The sequence below is a fragment of the Athene cunicularia genome (assembly GCF_003259725.1).
Source record: "Athene cunicularia isolate RWA chromosome Z unlocalized genomic scaffold, athCun1 chrZ_part4, whole genome shotgun sequence".
Lineage (NCBI taxonomy): Eukaryota > Metazoa > Chordata > Aves > Strigiformes > Strigidae > Athene > Athene cunicularia.
In genome coordinates this window covers 3033173-3055972 of record NW_020799145.1, presented here as the reverse complement: position 1 = coordinate 3055972, position 22800 = coordinate 3033173, and the positions used below count along the sequence as shown (strand labels likewise).

At 37.1% G+C, this 22800-nt stretch overlaps 1 protein-coding gene across 4 annotated transcripts in view; it reads right to left on the bottom strand.

Moving 5' to 3' along the window:
- Window positions 1-22794, bottom strand: part of RIC1 (RIC1 homolog, RAB6A GEF complex partner 1) — a 56009-nt gene extending 33215 nt beyond the window's left edge. For all 4 annotated transcript variants that reach the window (XM_026866762.1, XM_026866764.1, XM_026866763.1 and 1 more), the window contains exons 1-3: window positions 22354-22794; window positions 12643-12750; window positions 7981-8057 (exon numbers count right to left, since the gene is read on the bottom strand). In XM_026866762.1, coding sequence (XP_026722563.1) covers window positions 7981-8057; window positions 12643-12750; window positions 22354-22494 — 326 coding nt within the window. In that variant the 5' untranslated portion in view covers window positions 22495-22794. The remainder of the gene's footprint in view (window positions 1-7980; window positions 8058-12642; window positions 12751-22353) is intronic.
- Window positions 22795-22800: the final 6 nt, after the last annotated feature.

Below are 22800 nucleotides of genomic sequence, written 5' to 3'. Positions count from 1 at the left end.
TCACTGCAGAAAAGTATCCCAGAATGTGGGCTAATAGCCAATACTGATTCTCTTCCAAGTCTGCTCTGAGCTAGAGAAGTCTCTTCGAGTGCTGGAATGAAGCTGAAGACTATTCTGGCTCAATTTAAAAAATAAAAACACCCACACAATTATTGCATTTTCCCTGGTTTTCGTCTCACAAATTAAGCAGGACACTTTAGGTTTTCACTGAGCATGAATGTCTGTTCACTCCAAGAACAGATGAGCAATTCCTAGCCAACTATCAACGGAGCCAGAAATACTTCCTTCCATAGAACAGCTTCAATCTGTAACATTCCTAAAATATTACAATTTGACAAAAAACTATCAACTCCAGCAAAAACTTTAAAAGAGCTTCCTTCTTTTATATAAAAACTTAGAATTCATAACAGAATGCTGCGTTTATGATATAAGCGCTTGTTTTATCACATTAATCTAATAATACATTTTACATAAAACGTGCATAATGCTGAACAGGTCAGTTCCTTAACCCCTACCATATCTACATAAGTATCTTTTAAACTGATTAAGCCTCTAAAGGCATCTTAAAGTATTTAATATATTCTCCATTTTGTAAGAGGTATGCCCTCAGTTATAGATAGAACAAACTTGAAAGGTTTTGTGGGCTCCAGTCACAGACGTTGACAATCTTGAATTCCAGAACTTCCATTAAAACACACTGAATTTCAGAATATAAAGACCATTAAAATAGGCTCACATGAAAAGAAGTCATCCAAATGGGCATTTTTAAACAGGAAATCAATTTTCCTAGACTCTGACCCTGTCTGTTTTTTAGCCAAACAATAGCAGGGGGCAGAGGGAGTTCACTCAACCTTACTTTCCAAAATCTGGTTATTTCACATTACTAAAAGGTAAGAGGAAGCTGACACTCTTGCATTCAAACATGACAAGAGTTTAGCCTCAACTCACACTTTAGCTCTTCTATTAAACTTGTACTGATTAGATTGAAAGAGAGTCACTTGACCCTACGAAAAAAAAAACCAACCCACAACCAAAAAACCCCCAATCAAACTGTGATTCTATATACTGCAATGGTATTGAGTTATAAACAGCAAAAGCATTTCTGTCACTTCCCATGCAGTTTGATTTTGGTTTGTTTTGTGTGGTTTGTTTTTTGGTTTGTTTGTTTTGTTTACCTTGAGGCATTTTGTTTCAAGTTGTACCAGTAAAAATCTTTGCAAGTGTAATTACAGTTTACACAGCAACTGCATGTTACATTAGTTGTGTTAACTGATCAAATGCAGGCAAGCTCTTCTGGATCATCTTACTCAACAGCTATATATAGTAACAAGTCTGTGCAGTAAGAACTATAAATTAGAAGGACTGTAATTTTTCTCCATAAACATCCCTCTACCATATGGACAAATGAGAAGTGATTTTTATTTTCAGCAACTTTTTTGGTCCTTTCCTTCAAATCAAGGGTAAACCATTATCAAGCAAATTTTAAAGCAGTTATTTAAAAAATACCAATACCACATAAAGCTGTAACCTTACTGCAGCTACCAGTGTCCCAATCTAGAAAACTGCAAAAATAATTGAAGTCAAGAAAGTGGCTGTCTATATCATATACCTTATCACCCACTTTTCTGATGTACTTTTTATACTTACAATGAAATATACACATTCCATTCAAATGAGAGCTAAGCTGAGAGGAGAATTTAAACACAACTTTTATTAATGTTTTCATTTGTATGGGATCAAACCTAGTCACAAGTTCAAGTTCAGGATATTGACTAAACTATAAAATCTTGCACAAGGATTTTGGCACAGCTGGGACATTACTGTTGTGTATTCTCAGTGTACAACCACCTCATTATGTTGACCTACACTGCTTAAGAATTCTGTTCACACTGAAGTTGTATTAAGAGAGTTTTGCTTTATCTTTGTAGTCACTATATAGAAATTTTATGTTTATCAGAACTGGCTATTATTATTTAATGAAAGGAAATGAGAGAACTGGCTTCATTCTGCTTACAGGAAGTTAGTAGATATGGACAATTCATTAACATTAAGAATTATTGATATTTTTTAAAAGTAGAATAAGACTGAACTTTTAGGATCACTGACAGAAGTGTGCTCACTAGCTTAAAAAACCAAAACAAACCCACAACTGATGGTATTCTTCAACATTTCTTAACTTTCTGTTATGTTGTGGAGGTGTCCAAAGAGAAGAATAGTAGACAATAAAACCTTTACCTCAAATACACAAAGTGTGAAGACCTACATTTGAACCTGTTGCACATCCATTTCACTGTTTCCATTGACCTGCTTCCAGCAGCTGTCCTATCACACCCCTGTGGAAGGACAGCCTTACATCTTTATTCTCTCTGCAAAAATCATGACCCTTCCATCCAGTTTATCCAAGATAGGTACATAATCACATAAAACAGAGCTGGAAAAGTCATAATTAATACCCACATGAGAGTTCAAATGTTTCAAGAAATTGCTTTATAATGAAATACCATATGAGAATTATCGTAAGAGTATCACTAAGTAGTCACTCCATGTTGTTGAACTTCCTAGTGCTGCTACTTCAAGGTCACCATCTCCTAATGTCAGATTTTTATTATATGCCAACTTGCAAACTAAGCTACCGGAATCCAGGGAAGGGAACAAGGAGGAGTAATAAAGGGAGATAGGCAGGTTTAGTTTCCCCATCGGGTCAGCAACCTGACTTTACTTAAGGCACAGCTGCACAATCACTGCTGCCAGCATAGAGGAAGGAGCCAAGAACACACTGCTACAGTTCAAGAAAACAGTAAGATGACCCAATTCAAGCACAAGGGAAGTCATATATGAGGCCTTTCACTGATTTTTAATGGCTTTGGAGTTAACAAAGTTGATTTGGTATTGTTCAGTCCAGCAGAAATTAATCCAAGCATTTCAGTGAAGTAACAACTTTGCAAAATGAACATATGCTAGAATAAAGTTTTGATTCTGGGCTTTTGTTTTAATTGGCCTGTTTGTTAATTTCAGGTTGGGTTGGTTTTGTTTTGGGGTTTTTGTAGGTTTTTTTGGTATTTGATCTACAAAGCAAATGAGTGAAATTGCCAACAGGAAGTGCACTGTATCTGCACCAAAAAACAGTTCATCCCATTATAATAGTTTATAGAATAATTTGATGTTAATCATAGAAAGCATAATTCACATATAAATGCTTGTGTCTTTCTTTGAAATCAGGACAGTACTTATTTTACGTAGGTTTTCAAAATTGAGGGCTAAATATAGACAGACTAGTAATCCCAGTAATTCAGTTAGATCATTCATCTTCTTAGAGTTAAGCACATATATTAATCTTAGGAGACTGTGAACAACCTATCATAAACACTCTAGGGACAAACACCTTGTCTTACTCATCCACAGAATCAGCATTATGCCGTTTTGGGCTATACAAATACGTATTAAAACCCTGACCATTCAACAACATACAGCTAAAAAAGACTTCTTCGTAAAACACTTTCAGGTTGATAGCACAAATCAATTACCAATGTTTTACGTAAAAGTTAGACTGGTTTGTCATTGACTGCTTAACAGGTATTTTCAAAACTGTTTATATGTGGTATGTTTAAACAAACTTACCAAAGCTGTTTTTTTAACGCTTCCTGCATATTTTATACATGTATCTACACATATTCAAATTTTGCCAATTAAAAAGAAAAACATAACATAAACTATTGTTTTGTGTTTCCTATTATATATAGCTAAAGATATATTATCCCTTTATCTATTTAAACAGGTTGCAACATGTTCTCTTTTTTTTTTTTTTTTTTCTGATGATACCAAGTCAGATGTGAAAAGTAAGTTTTAAAAATGCTATTCAGGTCTCAGAAAAGGCAAGTAAAGTAATATAACTTGCCTATATGAGACCAAAGTTTTTGGAAAATAGAAAAGTAAGTTGTAAGAGTAAATTCTAATTAATTCCAGAGCTTGGAGTGCTATTTCAGAGGCCAAAAGATACATGAATCACAGAATCACCTAGGCTGGAAAACACTTAAAGATCATCTAACCTAACCATCAAACTAACACTGACAGTTCTCAACTACACCTCGGTGCTATGTCAACCTGATTCTTCGGGGACGAGTAATCCACCACTGCCCTGGGCAGCCCATTCCAACCCCCAACAACCCCTTCTGGAAAGAAATGCTTCCTAATAGCCAGTCTAAACCTTCCCTGGTGCAACTTGAGGCCATTCCCTCTTGTCCCACCACTTTTTACTTCATTCAAGAGACTCATCCCATTCTCTCTGCAACCTCCTTTCAGGGAGCTGTAGAGGGCGATGAGGTCTCCCCTCAGCCTCCTCTTCTCCAGACTAAACCCCCCAGTTCCCTCAGCCGCTCCTCGTATGACCTGTGCTCCAGACCCTGCACCAGCTCCGCTGCCCTTCTCTGGACACGCTCGAGTCATTCAATGTCCTTTTTGGAGTGAGGGGCCCAAAACTGAACACAGGAATCGAGGTGCAGCCTCACCAATGCTGAGTACAGGGGTAAGATCCCTTCCCTGTCCCTGCTGGCCACGCTATTGCTGACACAAGCCAGGATGCCATTGGCCTTCTTGGCCCCCTGGGCACACTGCTGGCTCCTGTTCAGCCGGCTGTCAATCAACACCCCCAGGTCCCTCTCTGACTGGCAGCTCTCCAGCCACTCCTCCCCAAGCCTGTAGCGCTGCTGGGGGTTGTTGTGGCCCAAGGGCAGCCCCCGGCATTTGGCCTTATTGACACTCACACAGTTGGCCTCAGCCTGTAAGCTCCAGCCTGTCCAGGTCTCTCTGCAGAGCCTCCCTACCCTCAAGCAGATCAACACTCCCACCCAACTTGGGGTCACCTGCAAACTGACTGAAGGTGCACTCGATCCCCTCGTCTAGATCATCAATAATTATGTTAAACAGGAGTGGCTCCAAAACCGAGCCCTGGGGGACACCACTCGTGACCGGCCGCCAACTGGATTTAATTCCGTTCACCACAACTCTTTGGGCCCGGCCATACAGACAGTCTTTTACCCAGCAAAGCGTGTGCCCATCCAAGCCTCGAGCAGCCAGTTTTGCCAGGAGAATGCTGTAGAAAACGGTGTCAAAGGCCTTACTAAAGTCAAGGTAGACAACATCCACAGCCTTCCTCTCACCCAATAAGCAGGTCGCCCTGTCGTAGAAGGAGATCAGGTTTGTCAAGCAGGACCTGCCTTTCACAAACCCATGCTGACTGGGCCTGAGCATCTGGTTGTCCTGCATGTGTTGTGTGATGGTACTCAGGATGAGCTGCTCCATCAGCTTCCCGGGCACTGAAGTCAAGCTAACAGGCCTTTAATTTCCTGGATCATCCTTCTCACCCTTCTTATAGATGGGCGTCACACTGGCCAATTTCCAATCTGTCGGGAGCTCCCCAGTCAGCCCCAGGTCTGATGCTTAAATGACAGAAAGCAGCTTGGCAAGCACCCCAGCCAGCTCCTTCAGCACCCTCGGGTGTATCACGTCTGGGCCCATAGACTGGTGTGTGTCTGTGTGATGCAGCAGGTCACTGACTATCTCCTCCTGGATTGTGGGGGGGTCGTTCTCCCAGTCTCTGTCTTCTGGCTGAGGAGGCTGGATTCCCTCAGTACCACTAGTCTTGTTATTAAAGACTGAGGCAAAGAAGGCATTAAGCTCCTCAGCCTTTTCCTCATCACTTGCTGCTGTGTTTCTTCCTGCATTTAGCAGGGGATGGAGGCTCTCCCTCGTCTTTCCTTTGCTGTTGACGTACTTATAGAAACATTTCTTTTTGTCCTCGACTGCTGAAGCCAGATTAATTTCTAGCTGGGCTTCAGACCTCCCGATTTCCACCCTGCACAGCCTCACAGAATCTTTAATCACTGTGAGTTTCTAGCCCCTTCTTTCAAAGGCTCTAATCTCTCCTCCTTGAGTTGCAGCCAAAGCGCTCTGTTCAGCTACAGTGGCCTTCTCCCTTCTCTGCCACCGCCTTCTCTTACAGCACCTGGGTACTGCCTGCTCCTGAGCCATTAAGACTTTCTTCTTAAAGAGTGCCCAGCCTTCCTGGACCCCTATACCTCACAGGACCATCTCCCAGGAGATCCCGTCAAGCAGGTGCCTAAAGACAAAGTCAGCCCTTTGGAAGTCCATGGGGGAAGTTCTGCTGACCCCTCTCCTGGCCTCTCTAAGAATAGAGAACTTTATTATTTCACAGAATCAACTAGGTTGGATAGAAATAGAATTCAAAATAGTACGCTATTATTTCATGATCACTGTGCCCTAGTTGGCCCCCAACTGTTACATCATCCACCAGTCCTTCTCTGTTCACAAAGAGGAGATCCAGCAGGGCACCTTCTCTGGCCAGTTCACTCACCAGCTGTGTCAGGAAGTTATCTCCCACAGATAACTGCTGCTCTGCTGTTTTGTATTTCCAGCAGATGTCTGGGAAGTTAAAGTCTCCCACAAGAACAAGGCCAAGAGATTGTAAGATTTCTCCTAGGTGCCAACAGAATATTTCATCCACCTCTCTATCCTGGATGGGTGGCCTATAATAGACTCCCACTACAACATCTGCCCTGTTGGTCTTCCCCCTGATTCTAACAGAAAGACACTCCACTCTATCACTACAATTGTACTCAAAGCAATCATAACAGTCCCTAACATACAGCACCACCCACCACCTCTCCTTCCTCGTCTATCCCTCCTAAGGAGCTTGTAGCCATCAACTGGCGCACTCCAGTCAGAGGAGACATCCCACCATGTTTCTGTAACAGCCACAACATCATAATTTTCCTGCTGCATCATGGCTTCAAGCTCCTCCTGCTTGTTACCCATGCTGTGTGTATTGGTATACATGCACTTCAGATGGGCTGATGTCCCCAGCACCTTCTTGCATTTAGAGGTCCTAAGTCTGGCCTGACCTTTCACAGGTGTCACCATGGTTACTGATCCACCAATATCCCTTGTATTTTTGTTGTGCTGCATGTCTTCATCCCTTGTCTCCACTGAGATGGCAGACTGAGGGTCGTCACTGGCACAACAGCCCACAAACTCTGGTACTCATAACAAGTTGTCCAATACTCCTCATGTCCATTTGGAGACACCCACTGATTAACTTTAACTTATTTTATGAATATGAAAAAAACCTTAAAAATAAGTTGACTAGCATTACCACAGTGATGAAGGTATATACAGAGACATAAAAAAAAAAAAAAAGCAGTTTCAAGCCAATGAGAAATCAAGAGTATTTTATTATTCCTGTGGACAAATTTGATCCAATCAATGATGACAGATTCTGCCTACCTAAACACAGAGACACACATAAACACACTTCTTGAGGTTTCAATTTTTCCTAAGTATTTCCCAATTTTGCCAAATTCAAAGTCAACTAAGTCAACCACAAACACATCCAACATACAGTCACATTTTAACACATAAAATGTATTCTGTCATTCACAATAAGGAAAATAAGATGATAATGACAACATAACACGCTGCAGCTAAAATACTTGTACAGTCATACTAAAAACTATTTGTATTCTTTACAAAATATTGAGAATTTATTCCCCTTTTGTTTAAAAATTTACCAGGAAGTTAATACAAAGTTGGAGGGCAGAGAAGAATCTATTAAAAAATTAACAGTTCCTAAGAAACAGAACTTACTCAACTGAGTTACTCAAAAGGAATTATTTAAGCTTGTTACAGAACACAAATTCAACAGACTACCTCAAATTACCAAATTAGACAATTTTAACCCTGCTATTTAGAATTCTGAAAGCTTAAGGTGGACACAAGTAATCTTACCAGCATACAGCAAGCCAATTAGACAAACTTCTCTGAACTGACTCTGATGCTTCATATACTCATCAAGCTTTAAAACATACTTTGGAAGAAAATATTTTTTATCATAAAATCTATTTAGAACTTGTGTAGTCATATTTTTTTCACACTGTGGTGATGCAAATAAAAGTTTAAAATACTTACTTGGGATACATTGGCTCATAAAGATACTTGTCTCTTACTGATGGGATTTCAAAAAATAAGATGTATCCATTTGCAGTCTGAAAGAGAAACACTGATAAGGTATGCATCTAGTCTATCTGCATGAGTAAAATCTATACAGGCTCTTGTGATTTCTACATGTTTCATATACAGAACACAAACATACACTCGCATCACATTTCAGATATATTAAAAAACTGCACTGCAACTCATTCTAGGTAAAATTCATAGTAGCCCTTAAATCTCACTGAATAGATCAGTCACTAGGTAGAAAAATGAAAAAAACACCACTGTTGATGTATGGAAATTTTCCTCAGATTCAAATGAATACACACAACCAAAGAACTACATCAGATATTTAGAACCTGGGCACCAACTCAGAAAATTCTCACCAACTAAAAGAATTAATGCAGAAAGGATGTAGTAGAAGGTACCAAGCCCTCAGAAAAAGACCTCCAGGTGTTTGAAAACATATGGTCACTACAGAGTGCAAAGCAGTTAGGCACTAACTCTTAATGTTGGTCATCTAAGTAGCTTTCAAAAAAACTTCATGTCATGCAATACCTTTAGATACCACAGTACCTTTTCAAAATATTCCAATGTCTGAAAAAAATTCTACTATAATTCAATCTCAAGTCATATTCTGTCATTCTAGAACATTGACTTCAAACTATTAACATTATTCACCAAACAAATATAAATCATTTAGTTATCAGATGTTCCAGTCATGACTAGAAGATGATACAGTGTTTGTATAAGCACAGGGGAGGCAGATGACCAATAAGATTAGCTGTTCAAAGAAGTATGATTTGTTAAAAGCACAAATTTATTGGCAAATGCCATTTGGTTAAAATGTGTTTCTAGTCAATCATTTTAATATAGGTTGGGTATGTACCCAAAGCACTACGACTGGAGACAAGAACCACTGAAATGAATGGTTCCGTTGCTTTGCAAGGTTGGTTTCATTTGAATAAAGGAAAAAGTAATATTCTTGTCAGCTTAGTTTATCAGTCCACAGATGCCATGTTTTTCCCTAGTCAGACATTTTGCTTTATCATGAAAGAAAATTGTTTTTTGGTTTCAAAGTCCAAGAAACACAATTAATCTTATTCAAAGTGAGTATCTTTCTCATGCAAGAATAAAATCCAAACCACAATGGTGAGCTTGAGACAGGCAGAAAATAAATGGAAGTTTTTCTGTGTGCAGTAATATCATGTTCAGGTATTATGTGGTAAAGAAATGTGCTCATTTCTAATATCTTTACAGGTTCTTTCCATTACATCATTAAATATTTAACCTGTAAGTTATCTTATCCTGGAAGGAAAAGTAAAACAATACTGTGAAGTATCTTTATACTGATATTAAGGTACAAAGGGCCTTACCGAACACCATTCAAAGCACGAAGTTGCTATTGTTACAGGTTCATTTCTAAACAGAACCTCAAATTCCATGAAGAGCTGGATGAAATGAAGAAGCATTCAACCATACGCTCCCTGCAAATCGATCGTATTTGTTCACAGAGGTTTCCACATTGCTTTAGAAATGCCTGCGTTGCAATGAAACTTAAAAGTAACCATCACTGTCATCCTGTCTCTGATCACTCTCAAGTCTGACAGTCAAAAGTATAAACATACAGTACCTTGCAAGGGATTTCACCACATGATGTCTTGTATCCTACAATGTTTAATAAAGCTCTGCCTTAGCTATGGGAATGCACACTGAAGTGCAGTCAGTCTGTATCTCAGGACTGCCTGTAGCAGCAGCAGGACTAAATGCCTTGCGTATTTTTCTGTATTGAAGCATCTTGACGCAACTCACAACTTTGACTACTAGAATTAGCTACCTTGAATATATGTACTAATCTAGACAAGAAACAAAGTATTTCCCAATAACACTGGAAAAATTACAAATGCAGGAATATGACAGAAGAAACTACAAAATATCAGGGAAAAAAGATCAGTTTAGAAAATGTGCCAACAGTTTAGTAATAGAGATACCAGTAGTAAAAAAAAGTTAGAATTGCTAGGTGATGATGACAGTGTAAGAACTGCTTATGTTGGTTCAACTGCACACTGTTAAAGCTACTTTAGGTATTTTATAAAGCCTTATATACTAGACCAAAGTCTGCCTTCAGAACAAAAATAAGAATTACCTCAAACCATATCCTGCCAAGTGATTTCTTTTCAGAGATGTTCTGAATACCTTGGCAGCCAGAAACAAAACCCACTGTATATCACTGGTCTAGCAGACATAAATCCAGACTACATTCCCCTTCATTACATAATTTTTAAAAGGTGAATGTACCACTTGTCTAATAAGTACATACTAAGCCTTTTGTTCACCTTCTTAAAAACAAAGCACAACACAATTTTATTATTACATAAAACTATTGCTATTGTGAAACTCAAGAGCACAGGTAATAACAGGTAAGAAACTAAATCACCTAACTCAGCCCTCAAACTAGTATTTTTAGCTATTGCACAGGACTTCCGTAATTAACTAAAGTTAATTCAGTTCAACAAAACTAGTAGTACAAACCATTCTTTTTTTAATTAATAACTTCCTTTGCTGTTGCTCATTCATTTGTACTCATTAGTTTTCTTCTTAAGAAAAAGTCACAAAGAAGGGAAAAAATGTTTATTCTCTTGGAAAAAAGTTCACAGTTTTATTTGGGGATAAAAGTATCATGAATCAGTGGAAACACCTTCTTCATTAATCTCCCAAACCCACTTTTTTGTCCTGCCTCTCTACAACAAAAATACTAGTATTTTTAAATGTGCTCTTTCAGTAGGACTCATTAACCATTTCAAATTAAACTTCATATATTTTCCAAAAGCATATTAAAAAAATTTGCAAAACACAACTGCTGTTAAAACCACCATAAAAAACCCACACCTGACTATATAATGTGTATGTATACACCTATACATACACATGTATATGCAATATAAGCATAAAAAACATGAAAAATATTAGAAATCTCATGACACTCGTTATTTTATAAATTGTTTGACCATTTTGAACCTTAATTTGTAAAACTTAAGTTTACAAACAGAGAGTTTATGGGCATCTAGATTCTGACAGTATCTACCAAAAAGAACATTAAAAATTTAGCTGCAGAAAAACTTGAAAGTACAGTAACTTAACTGGCAGAAAATAAAGATAGTCTGACTGTCAGCTGAACCACAAGGTCTCCTGAGTAAATGGATCCCAACATCACAGAAAAAAACATAATGTGCATAATAATAATATAACAATTTATGTCTCTTCTGAACAGCTGCATAAAGGTATAATTAAAATGTGTTTGGATAGTTTACTTGTGATTATATGCTCTATTGTAAAATCAAAGAGTTCTTTTTTATTATAGCAAATGTTACAGAAGTCTCCTTTCTGCCTTTGCTGGTAACTATTAGCATTTGCTAACTATAAATATAATCTGACACAAACAGAAATACTTTACTGCACTGATTCCATGAGACCCTTTTAGGTCACATGGACATCCTAAACCAACTACTCAGAAAAGTCTACCACTGCATTCACACACAAGAAAACGGGATCACAGGAAGTTTAGTTGACTTAAGAGTCATGATGATATTGGTAGAGACACAAACTATTCCATAGACCATCTGGTATTTTCCACTAAGATAACAATATCTAATTGGTTTAAAAACTACAAAGCATTACAGGCATCATTTCAAGCACAAAAAATGGTTTATATTAGGAGATGAAGTCAGTGCACCAACAAATACAGTAGTTATCCAGTGTGTAATTTCACATAATCAGCTTCTAATGGGGAAGTTTCATGATTTCATTCTTTTCCTCTGCAACTTCTCATAAGAAAATCTTACATACAATAGCCTTGATTTTAAAAGCTAGAAAAATAAACTTAGCCAATTTAAGATCTGGTCCTAACGTTAAGACATGACCAAAAGTCACCAAGAGTACCATCCCATATTCTGACTGCTATATACTCTACTCCCACCTTTGTTGTGTCTACCATGCAGCTCGATTTTTTAAATGCTGATGCTGAAATAGTCCACTTTACTATTGTGAGCACAGCACCAGCTATGAAACAACATTTTATTTCCATGTGAGACAATATCTCATCTCTACCTTTATGACTTTTAACAGAAGAGTCTATGATAACCTATCTTGTTTCTGTGTTCTCAGTGCCATGCAATTCTTTTTTTTAATCACCAAAAGATACTGCACCTTAATAAAGTAACGGTCTCATCCTCTTAAGACCAAATTTTCTGAAACGTCTGTAAACCCTATTTATCAAGCTAAATATAGTTATGTCACCTAACTCCTCAAACTATTTCTTCCAATCACATGTGTTTAAATTCCCTTAGTCTTTGTGACCAGATTACTAACATAATGAGATGGTTGATAACCCCTCATCAATACATGTAAATATTATTTTAATACAAAGAACTGTATATCAGTGTTCAAGAGAAAGAATTGATGAAAACTACTAAAGTAAGCTTCTATCATCCAAAAAAACCCAGGTACTATTAAGTATTTTCACAAGACAAGTATCAATTAAATGTATACACAATCTGCAAATTTGTGTAAGCACAGAAAATGGTAATAAAAACCTCTCTTTGCAATAGTTTAACCATAGCAAGTGAAAATCCTACTTACTGAAACAGCTATCATGGTGCTGTCAGGCCGCCATTCTGCTTCTTTATAAGGTCCAAACTGAGAAGCTGCTTTTGCCAGTTCCTTGTAGCTTACAATTAATACACTGGGCTGGAGGGGAAAAAAAAAAATAAAAATCACATTTCATATATAGAAGGAATGGCATGTTTGTTATATTGTGATATAACTGTAAACAGCTATATTTTTTTAAAAGAAGCTTCCCCTCATCTTCATAACAGATGTTTTCCCTAACTTTACCAATGTCAATTTTTCTTCAGAGTTGCGGCAGCAAACTCTATACCAAAAAGAGCACACTTAGCCAGCTCCTGGAAAAGAACCAAAGACTAAACAGCAATCAACTCTCTTTGCTGAAAGTAATCTTGAAACTGCTTGGCAAAGCTTGCCATCCACCACTAGAACCACAAGTGATGGCAACTTACTATTGCTCTTAGTTCACTTGCTCAAACCGCAAAAGTTGGCACAACAAATGTAAAAACATTAATTCTACCAAGAAATCACGTGAGTGTCTGCTACCCCAGAATTTGGTGGGTATCAACTACCACCATGTTAGGAATCAGTTACTTTACTTTCCCTTAAGAAAAAGTGGAGTTACAAACAAATTAATTTAAAAGGAAAAACTGTATGAAACAAAGTTATCAAATGTTTTCACCATACATATAAATAATGAGCTGAATTAATGTCACACAGGCAGTCTTAGCTTTGGTATGATTTTCAGTATGGTATGTTGAATCATGGTATGAATTCACAGTATGGCTTTGCATCCTATAAACGGCACTATTACTTACATTTCACACCCACACAGAACTATCAAAAACAAAGTTAAATATTTATACTGTAAAGTATAAGAAGCAAACTAATCTTTAACCTAAGAACTATTTAAACCGGCTTTTCATAGTCATGTGGCTTCTCCTGCAGATATTTGCAAAATGAATTATCTAACAGTATATAGATAACTAATTATTAACAGATTCTTATTAATTTTTCTCATGAGCTACATAGCCTTTCACTGCTTGGCTTAGACTCACATTAACTGCCTTAGATATACAGAGAAAAAGTGCCTAGTGACAGTACAACCTTGGTAACGTTCTTCGTTATATATATGGACCCTGATCCTAAAGCACTTCTACACTTCAAGCATTTAGCAGCAGGCAAAAAAAAAAGTTACAAAGCTTATTAATGCACAAAAGTTTTCTTTCTATATTGATACTTTTAGAGAACATAATGACAGTATTTATACTGTAACGTGACATTTATTCACAAGAAAGCTGCTATTACACCTTAGAACCTGGAAGAACGTTCTACATGAACAGCAGCTATAAAATTTACACAAATTGATTTCTAGACTGATCTCATTTTGTGCCTTACAGATGAGGACTAAGGAGTTAACATTAAGAGTGCAATCAATCATTTCTATCTTTTTGTAGTTTAAGTAGCTTCTTTTCTTATTAGAAAGTAAATCCACTTCTAACCCAGTAGGTCACAAAGGCTGCCTAGCTAATGGTTAAACCATAAATATTTCACTGATACAATTTATCTTCACATTCTCCAGAAATCAAAAGCATTAATTCATAAGTGGGGAAAACCCTAACATACAAACTTTAACCCCATTTACAAGCTTCCCATAAAGGTGTGAACTGATACAAAGCTAGAAGGGCAGCTTGATAGCCTACTCATGCAAGAAAAAGTTATTTTACATCTGAAGTGATCGAAGACGTATAAAAGGCACAGGAGTATGTTCTATAAACAGGAGTATATCAGCCTAATTTGAATTACTTGTCCCAAGCAGAGCAAGCCATGGAACACACATTTTAACAGAAATAAAGGCCTAGCTAATACTGTTTGTTTTTTGGTTTGGGTTGTTTTTTTTCTCTGGTTAGTTTTAGATATTTAAATCATAGCCTGTATAGAAACAGTAAAGGTTTAAGTTCTATTACACAGATTTTTTCCCTAAATCTTTACATATTTTTCTGTTGGAAAAAAACAATTCTCCGTGTCAGCTTCATGAAAACTCCATGGTGTTTTTCCTCTTAACACTTCTGCATGTGGCTACTAAAATTATAAAGAAATCTAGTTAAGCACAACTAATAAAACATGCACACTGTCTCAAATAAGCCAAGATATTGATCCTCCTTCTTTATAATGCTTAAAATCAGCTTGCCACAGCTTTTTGAGAAACAGGTGATTCCAGAAATATAGCAAGTGACCTAACACATAAAGACCTGTTTAAAAAAAAAATGTCTAATGAACAAAAGCAAACACCTTCAGTTCTTAAGGAAGAAAGAACAGAAAACTACGGAAGAACTGAGTAAGCAAGTCTTTACTCAAACTGCAACTTAAAACTAGCAAAAGCTTCCCAAAAAAGATAAGAATCATATCTGGCATTTTATGATCTGCTGCAGAGAAAATGTAACATTTTGATATACATTTTGCCTCTCAGGAGGAATGTAAGGTCAGGCAAAATATAAGTTGTCACTTACTTATGAACAGAACAGTGGAGCTGGATGCTCACAGGATAACAAAATTAATGAAAAAAGGGGGGGAAAGGACAACCTTAAAAAAATATAGTAGTATTATTACTAAAGAGTAAACAAATTCACTAGTGCTCTAGTTAATGATACTGAAAAGAGAGAAACAGAACTGCTTGTTCCTAGAGTTAAATTTACTTCATCTCCTTCCCTTCTCACACATCATTCAGCTACCTTGGCTACCTTTTCACAAGAGCACTTTCCACAGAAGCTCTTACTCTAAAATCTTTATGCTTTTCAGCAACGCCTTTCTAGCGCAAAACATGCCTTTTATTACTGATGTGATATTATGACACCATTCACATCAGACAGATGAAAGCAAATGTGTTTTGGATGACCAATACCGAAATAAAGGAATTGCACTATTTATGAAATAGTAAGGTAGCAAGCTAGCTTCATGAGCAAAGATACCTAGCTCAAACTACTTTAAAACTCACTTTTGTTTCATTATCAGTTGTTGTTGTTGTACATTAAGAATTCCTTTGGACTTTCCACTAAGAAATGTGAGTTCTGCATCAACATCAGGACAAATACTTAAGGAAACAATTAAAAAAACCACCACAAAACAACATATAAAACCAAACCCATGGTGAAATAACATAAAATTGTTACTCTTTTACTTAATTCTCCCTGACAAAATAGAATATATTTCCCATTTCCCTTTTTTAAGCTGTAACTACGACCACCATAAGCAGTCTCGTAACACCAAACCATATAAAGTAGTTTTTAAGAAGAAATCTATCAAGATATACAAATGCTGCAAATTCTCTCAGCAAGCTTAGACATGGGATATTACCATTCCATTTCTCTAAATACAAACATTCTACCTTATCTGATGTAAATGCAAATCAAGTAGACATTTAAGCCCTAAACCAAGGGGTTGAATGTTGCTCTAAACAGTCCATCTTTAAATAGGACAAGTAGTACAGACTTGAACAGTAGTTCACACAGGAACAAGTCTCTGTCCTAACTGAGATGTCTGAAGGACTTCAAAGAAAATGCTACCAACTGGAGAAAGGTACAATCACTGTTTGTTTGATAATATAAAATAACAAAGAATTCCTCATTTTAATTCTATGGTTTGACTCCTGCAGGTTAACGACAAACTATATGTATAGTGGATTGAACATGTTAAATAGGTCAGCAAATACAATGGAAAACTACTGGACTAACTTTGAGAAGTAAACACCTAACAGCATGTACTCATTCAGTCATTGAAACTTCCTATCATTCCTTTATTTTTAGTTGGCTCTCTTACCATTAAATCACTTGAACCCAGAAGGAAAGAGAGCATGACAGGAAGACTGCCATTTATAGTCATCCAAAAAACTACTGAAAACATGAAGTAATACTCTTGCTCAGGGCTATGTATGTTCCTGTAAGACACCAGCACTCCCATAATTTTTATGTAAAATGAAGAAGAAGTTATTATGTCTGTATTAAACATGAATAACAAAATCACATCCTTGCCTAAATTCTAAGAATGTTGCATCATGCAGCTGATACGGTCACATTCAAATTCTTACATATGAAAAAAGTTGAATGATTAAAATACTGATAAAGTTGCACTGAATCCAAATAATACCCAAGAACACTGAGAAGGTCTGAATGCTTTCCCTAGCCTACCCATAGCCAACATGTTCACTTCTGAACTCCATTTTTTATTTTGCTCTTTTTAACGCCACCAACTTACTACTACTAATTTACTTTCCAAATATTTTTGTACATTTAATTATAGCTTTCAGACATTGAATATCTGGAATACTAGCTGCCTTTCAGAACTGTTATGTCTAGAAACAAAATTCTTGTATTTGCTGAGAACATGCAACACTTAGCAGCTGATAACATGGTGTTATGTATGGGTTGGATGTTTTTAATGTAGCATCAATACAAGAACCTGCATGGCCATATCTGTTAAAATCCTAATATTCTCATCCCCTAAAAATCCAGTATTTCAGACATCAAAAATTAACAAAACACAAATGTTCTGTTTAGTTTTATAAAACAAATCCTTCAGTGCTTCATTAGGCTGTAGGCACAAGACAAAAATCAAGAACACACTGTTCTGATGAGCTTACAATCTAAGTGACAAAGTCAAGACTGGGAGAAACCAGAACAAAAGCCTATTTTGTCATTAGTCAGTCTGTGCTCCACTTTAAAGGCTGAAGCTTTGTAGGTTTATAAACTAATAAACCACAGAGGATAGATGGAGAAAAGAAAAGCATGCATGCATGCCTCCATCAGAAGAGGAAAATTCATCAACAAGGACAAGAAAGGAAAAAAAAAAAAAGACAACAAAAAACTGTTTTGTCAAGATACAAGGTAGTGATAATAGAATTTCTAAAATCAAGATTAATTACAAAAACATGTCCTTTAATTCAGTTTTAAAAGCAGCTGGATAGCCTAGAATCAGCAGAGTATCCATCCAACAAACACAGTAGACACAGCTCCCACATAAGCTACTGTGAAAGAGTTCAAAAATCTGAAGTGCATCAGAACTGTCAATCACTACTTTTCCCAAATGAAAGTTTTCAGCTAACCTACTGCTCAAAAACATCCAGTAAGAAAGGCCATGTTCTACAGACCTTTGCTGCTCCTCAACTCCATGAATTGCCAAGTGCTTAAATTTGGATTAAATGGAATTGTGTGTTATGGAAAATAGACTCTATAACATCATCTCTGATCTCATACTGGCAAACAACTCTGTTATGTGAAACTAACTGGACAATCAAAACTCATAATTGAGGATGCTTTTCTCTTCGTACAAGTAATTCTGAGATGTCTTTCAGGAGTCATCTATTTTATATTAATACAGGAGACACTGAAAACCCGGTAAGGCCTACTAATATTCACATGACAATTTTACATTTTGCATAATACATCCATCAGTCTAGCAGGTATTTCTCATTTCTACAATTATGTAATCACAAATACATCTTTGTAACAGATGCAACAGCATAACTGTTACTGTTATTGACACATAAAAAGAAATGGCCTTCTCAGACAAAGACTGATGGGTATCAGTAAGAGGTTAGCATCTCAGGAGTTAAATTACTAAGGAAAAAAAACACAGAAGAAGCAGCAAGACATCTTAGTTTGCACTGATGCTATCTCTGCCATATTGTTCACAATACACAGCCACTTATATCATTATCAAGACATCTGTTGTCCATTTTGCAATCAAATTCCAGCTAAAAAATGCTACATAGTATCTAAACCTATTGAGGAAAAGGCCACATACAATAATTCAGTAAGTTATTCTGCTTGCAGTTCTGAGATGAAAGCATAATCCTGACAGCAAGGTGAAAACATTTTTTAAAACTTTTAATGGCCCCTTTTAACAAAAATAATTACCAAAAAAATGCAAATTTGTAAATGTATTTGCTCATATATCATATGAGCTATAAGCACTGGTGTCGCAAGTAACTCCTCTTGCGGCATGCCAAAATTCCAGGTTACAGAGATCACGTCTCTAACAGAAGCAGTCACCTGTTATGTTCTATTTGTTTAAGTAACATGTATGCTTGGGTTTAAAGTACATATCAAGTTCAGCTCTAACACTTGCAACAGCTAGAGACTGAAAAGAGTGAGTTAAGAGAGCTGTCTGAATATAGACGTACTCAGCATTTAGAATGAATACAGATTGACAATCTAGGATTCTGACAGGCATGCTTTCCCATAACCTTATAGTTCACTGCGTGATCTGATTCAACATCAGATCATTACAAAACAATAGTAAAGTTTGAAAACAAGAGTAGATGTAAATCATAAACTGATAAGCACGTGGGTAATTAAGAAATGCTCCTCAAAATGAGTAGCTGAGGCAAGCTACTCTTGCCTTCAAAGAACTTACAAAACTGGGTTTGACTGGCAGAGTCATAGTACTCCAACAACCTCTGGGAGTTTTCATCAAATATTCAAGGCCAGTACTTATTCCTGTCATTGCCACCATTTAAGATTAAACACAGGAAATGCTGAACTATATTTATACATACAACTACGTCAGACTATTCTTGTTGCACACAATTCACTCTTCAACACTTACAGAGGGAACACCTCTCATCTATCATACCTCCTTCCTTGGTTGCATACATCTTCCCTTAATATCTAGAGGCCTGTGGGTGAATATCTAGAATTCCCTGTATTGCCTCAAGCTCTTATTTCCCGAGATAACCAAACCAAATTAAAATTAAAAGCCACTACTGTTAAGGGAGTAACATTTTCATCGATTCAACTACAGTGCTCCTTTGATCCCTTCATGAGCCGAAAAAAAAACCCAAAAAACCAAAAACGGCTTCTATTTGTTCAGCAAGTTGAGCAACACTGTAAAAGCAGTCACTAGTCCACCATAATAGCCACTAAAATACAGGTGCAAGCAGAAAAGATCACAACACTCAGGACTGCACAGCTGCCTTGTGAAACCTCACCTTAGTTCCCAAATCAATCTGTTAAACACCAATACTTCATTTTAGCATTTCAGACAGTTTCTTTCATTAATCGAAGTTTCTCATTTCAAGCATCCAACTACTTAACATTACCAGAATGAAAACATTGACAAGCTTTCCAACAATGTCAATGAAAACAGTTTAATTTGCTCTCAATGTCAATGAATCTTCAGAAGAAATTTTTGGCCTAGGTACCACAGATTTAAGAAAAATACTTGGAACAGTGGTCTCCAAAGTGGTATGCATTTAATATAACCCACTGGGGTGCAAGAAGAAAATATGTTTTGTAATATTAATAAATAAACATTTTAAAATGTGTTTATTTCAGCTTTACTTCATTCTTTTCTTCTCTTTTCAAACACTGGAAGAGGCTTCCCAAGCCTGTCACTTGTTTAAGAGGCTTTTGGACAATATCCTTATCAACTCACTTCCACTTTTGGTCAGTCCTGAATTTCTCTGGCAGTTGGACCAGATGATTGTTGCAGGTCCCCTCCAACTGAAACAGTCTATTCTATTCTACTCTAGTTTTTAATTTCTGCATTGCGTATGCTTGATGATGTGCATACTAGTACAACAGTAGAACATGCATATAATTAGAAAATAAATATACATATATTGAGGGTGCATGCTAAAAAATCTTTCACCAATACTGGTGCATGATAAAAAACATTCACCACTTATCAGTGGTCTTTTCTAGCCATAATCCAATCTCTCCCTATAAAATAACATGCAAAAAAGTCAAGGACTTTTTGGCTCAAAAACACAGACTTCCATCTGGTTTCACCTACACCACTTACCCCAGTTTCTAATCTTAGTACCTATATTGTTTCTAAGCTAGAAAACAATCCACACTTTGGGATAAACCTTCTTTAGTTCCATGAAATCTTTCATATATATTTAAGATAGTATAATCTCAACAAGTTCATTAGCTTGAAGGCTGTTCTACTTCAAGAAATTGAATTAGTTCAACCTGACCAGAATTTAACATTGTTCCGAAGAAGATACTTCTGACAAATCAAAACATTTTCTGGAATGCAATAATTTTAGTTTGTTTTCTACAAGTCCAACACATGATTTTAAAATTCACCTTCAAAACTAAACAAACTAACAAAACCAAGCACACCCAAAATCTGAGCTGTATGCATCAAAACAATGCAAGAAATTAAAAAATGTCCATATGAGAAAAATCTTGTCTTACAGGATTTTGCTAACGGCTGGATGTCCACAAAGGTGGTGAGATTGTAATATATGTAACATTTTTCAGTCTAAGATAAGTCAGTGATCAATCCTGGCAAAGTCAGCAACTTCCTCAAAAGCATGCATTACATATTGAATTAAAATATATTTTAAAAATTTTAATGACCTGTAAGTTTGCTCAACTTTTCTGCATTGAGTCAATTGGTTTAGTGCTTTGTCTGCAGCCAGTTATACAACATTTAACATTTCAAAACAAGTCCAAGCATGTAAGTTAATGAACGTCGTCCTCAGGAATAGACCAAGAAGTAAACTATTATTCTAGGCACCAGGGCACATGTTGAGAAGCATTCTCCAAGCCTATTCTTTTTTATGTATTCTCCTGGAAAAGATGATCAGTTGTGCTATGTTCACAGACTACAACGATAGGTTTAACAACTGGCAAAAGCTAGAAAAGCATAAACTTCATCTACACGATGTGCTACAAACCTAAGAAAAGAGAGGCCACATGATGATGTTCACACAGCATAGTTACTCGCTGATACGTCCTACTTGGATACTTATATAGGTTAAAAACAAAACATCAGCACCTCACCCAGCAACGAATGAACAGCCACGCAGAACGCAACACGAGGTAAAGTGAAAAAAATCTCAGCGTAACTTAAAGATTTTAAGGATATGAATATCATTTGATACCTTTCACTATCAGCTTTCTAAAACTGGATTGTTCGTTTCCTCCCGTAATCTGAGATAAATTCTAAATTATGTGGAGCTTGAGACATTTATAGACAGATTTAGGGTCTAATCTATGCAGTATTTAAAAGGCTGTGGCATCAAAACTACACAGCTGTTTCACTGACTGCATTAAATTAAACTTACAAAACACCATTTTTGTTGTCACATTAATTCAAAGTGAATTAAAAGCAAGGCACTTTATGTCAGTTATTCACAGTATCAAACTGGATGTTGCTAGAGCTGTAAATTCCATGCAAAAGCCATGACAATTCCTCTGTTTAGGGCTGCAAAACTTTTAAACTTTTCATAAAAAGAAAAGTTTGTGAACTTCTGTGTTAAATAATTGCAGAAAATGTTACAGTCTGTTCTGTGTTTCATAAAAACAGGTGTTTCGTATCATCTACATTCATATGTTCTTTTACATAAAACAGAATCTAACGAAGACAGGAGACATGAAGCATATTTGCAAAAAAAGCATTGCTACAAACAGTCTTTATATTAAGCTTAAGCGCTATTTAAAGTCTAAAAAGTTGGTTAGAAGTCTGATTTTCAGGAATAACAGGTGTTAACTCCAGGTGGATTGATCCTACCTATTTTCTTAGCACGACGTTGCTATCAGTAAACATCGTGGCTTAACCACTCTGTTCCATAAATAATCTAAGTTTTCTGTAAGCTTTAGTCCCAAATTTTACAACACTTTCTGGAACAGGAACGGAAAAATACATTTTACAGATAAGAGGACTTTTCAGCTGGGCAATTGGCATCTGAGGGCTAACAGGAGGATGGATACTCACTCTGCAGTACCAAATGCTTAGCTGAGATGGGGATAAGACTGCGAAGAAAGCTCTCTGGGGATCCGTCTGGATGCGAAGAGGTTGCTCCAGAGACTCCAGAGGACACAACAGCCTCTTGGGCCAGCCGCTGAGAAAATACATGGCTGTAGATTTCCCTCTTCCCGAGTAGCGGGCTCTCAGCTTACTCTAGCCTAGGCGGGGGACGGCGGGGACATCAGCTGAAGGAGAGATGCAGGAGGGGTCGCTGCCCACTCGACGGCCTCTGGACGAAGAGCTCTGACCACCGGCCCAGGGCCGACCACGCATAATCACCAGCAAAGGGACGGGACCCCTCGGCTGACCACCACCGCCGACACCCGGGAGGGGAGCGGCTAAGGCCTACCCGCCCCTGGGAGCCGCCGCCGCCGGTGCTCTCGCGCAGGCGTGGGGGCGGGGAGCGCCGCAGCC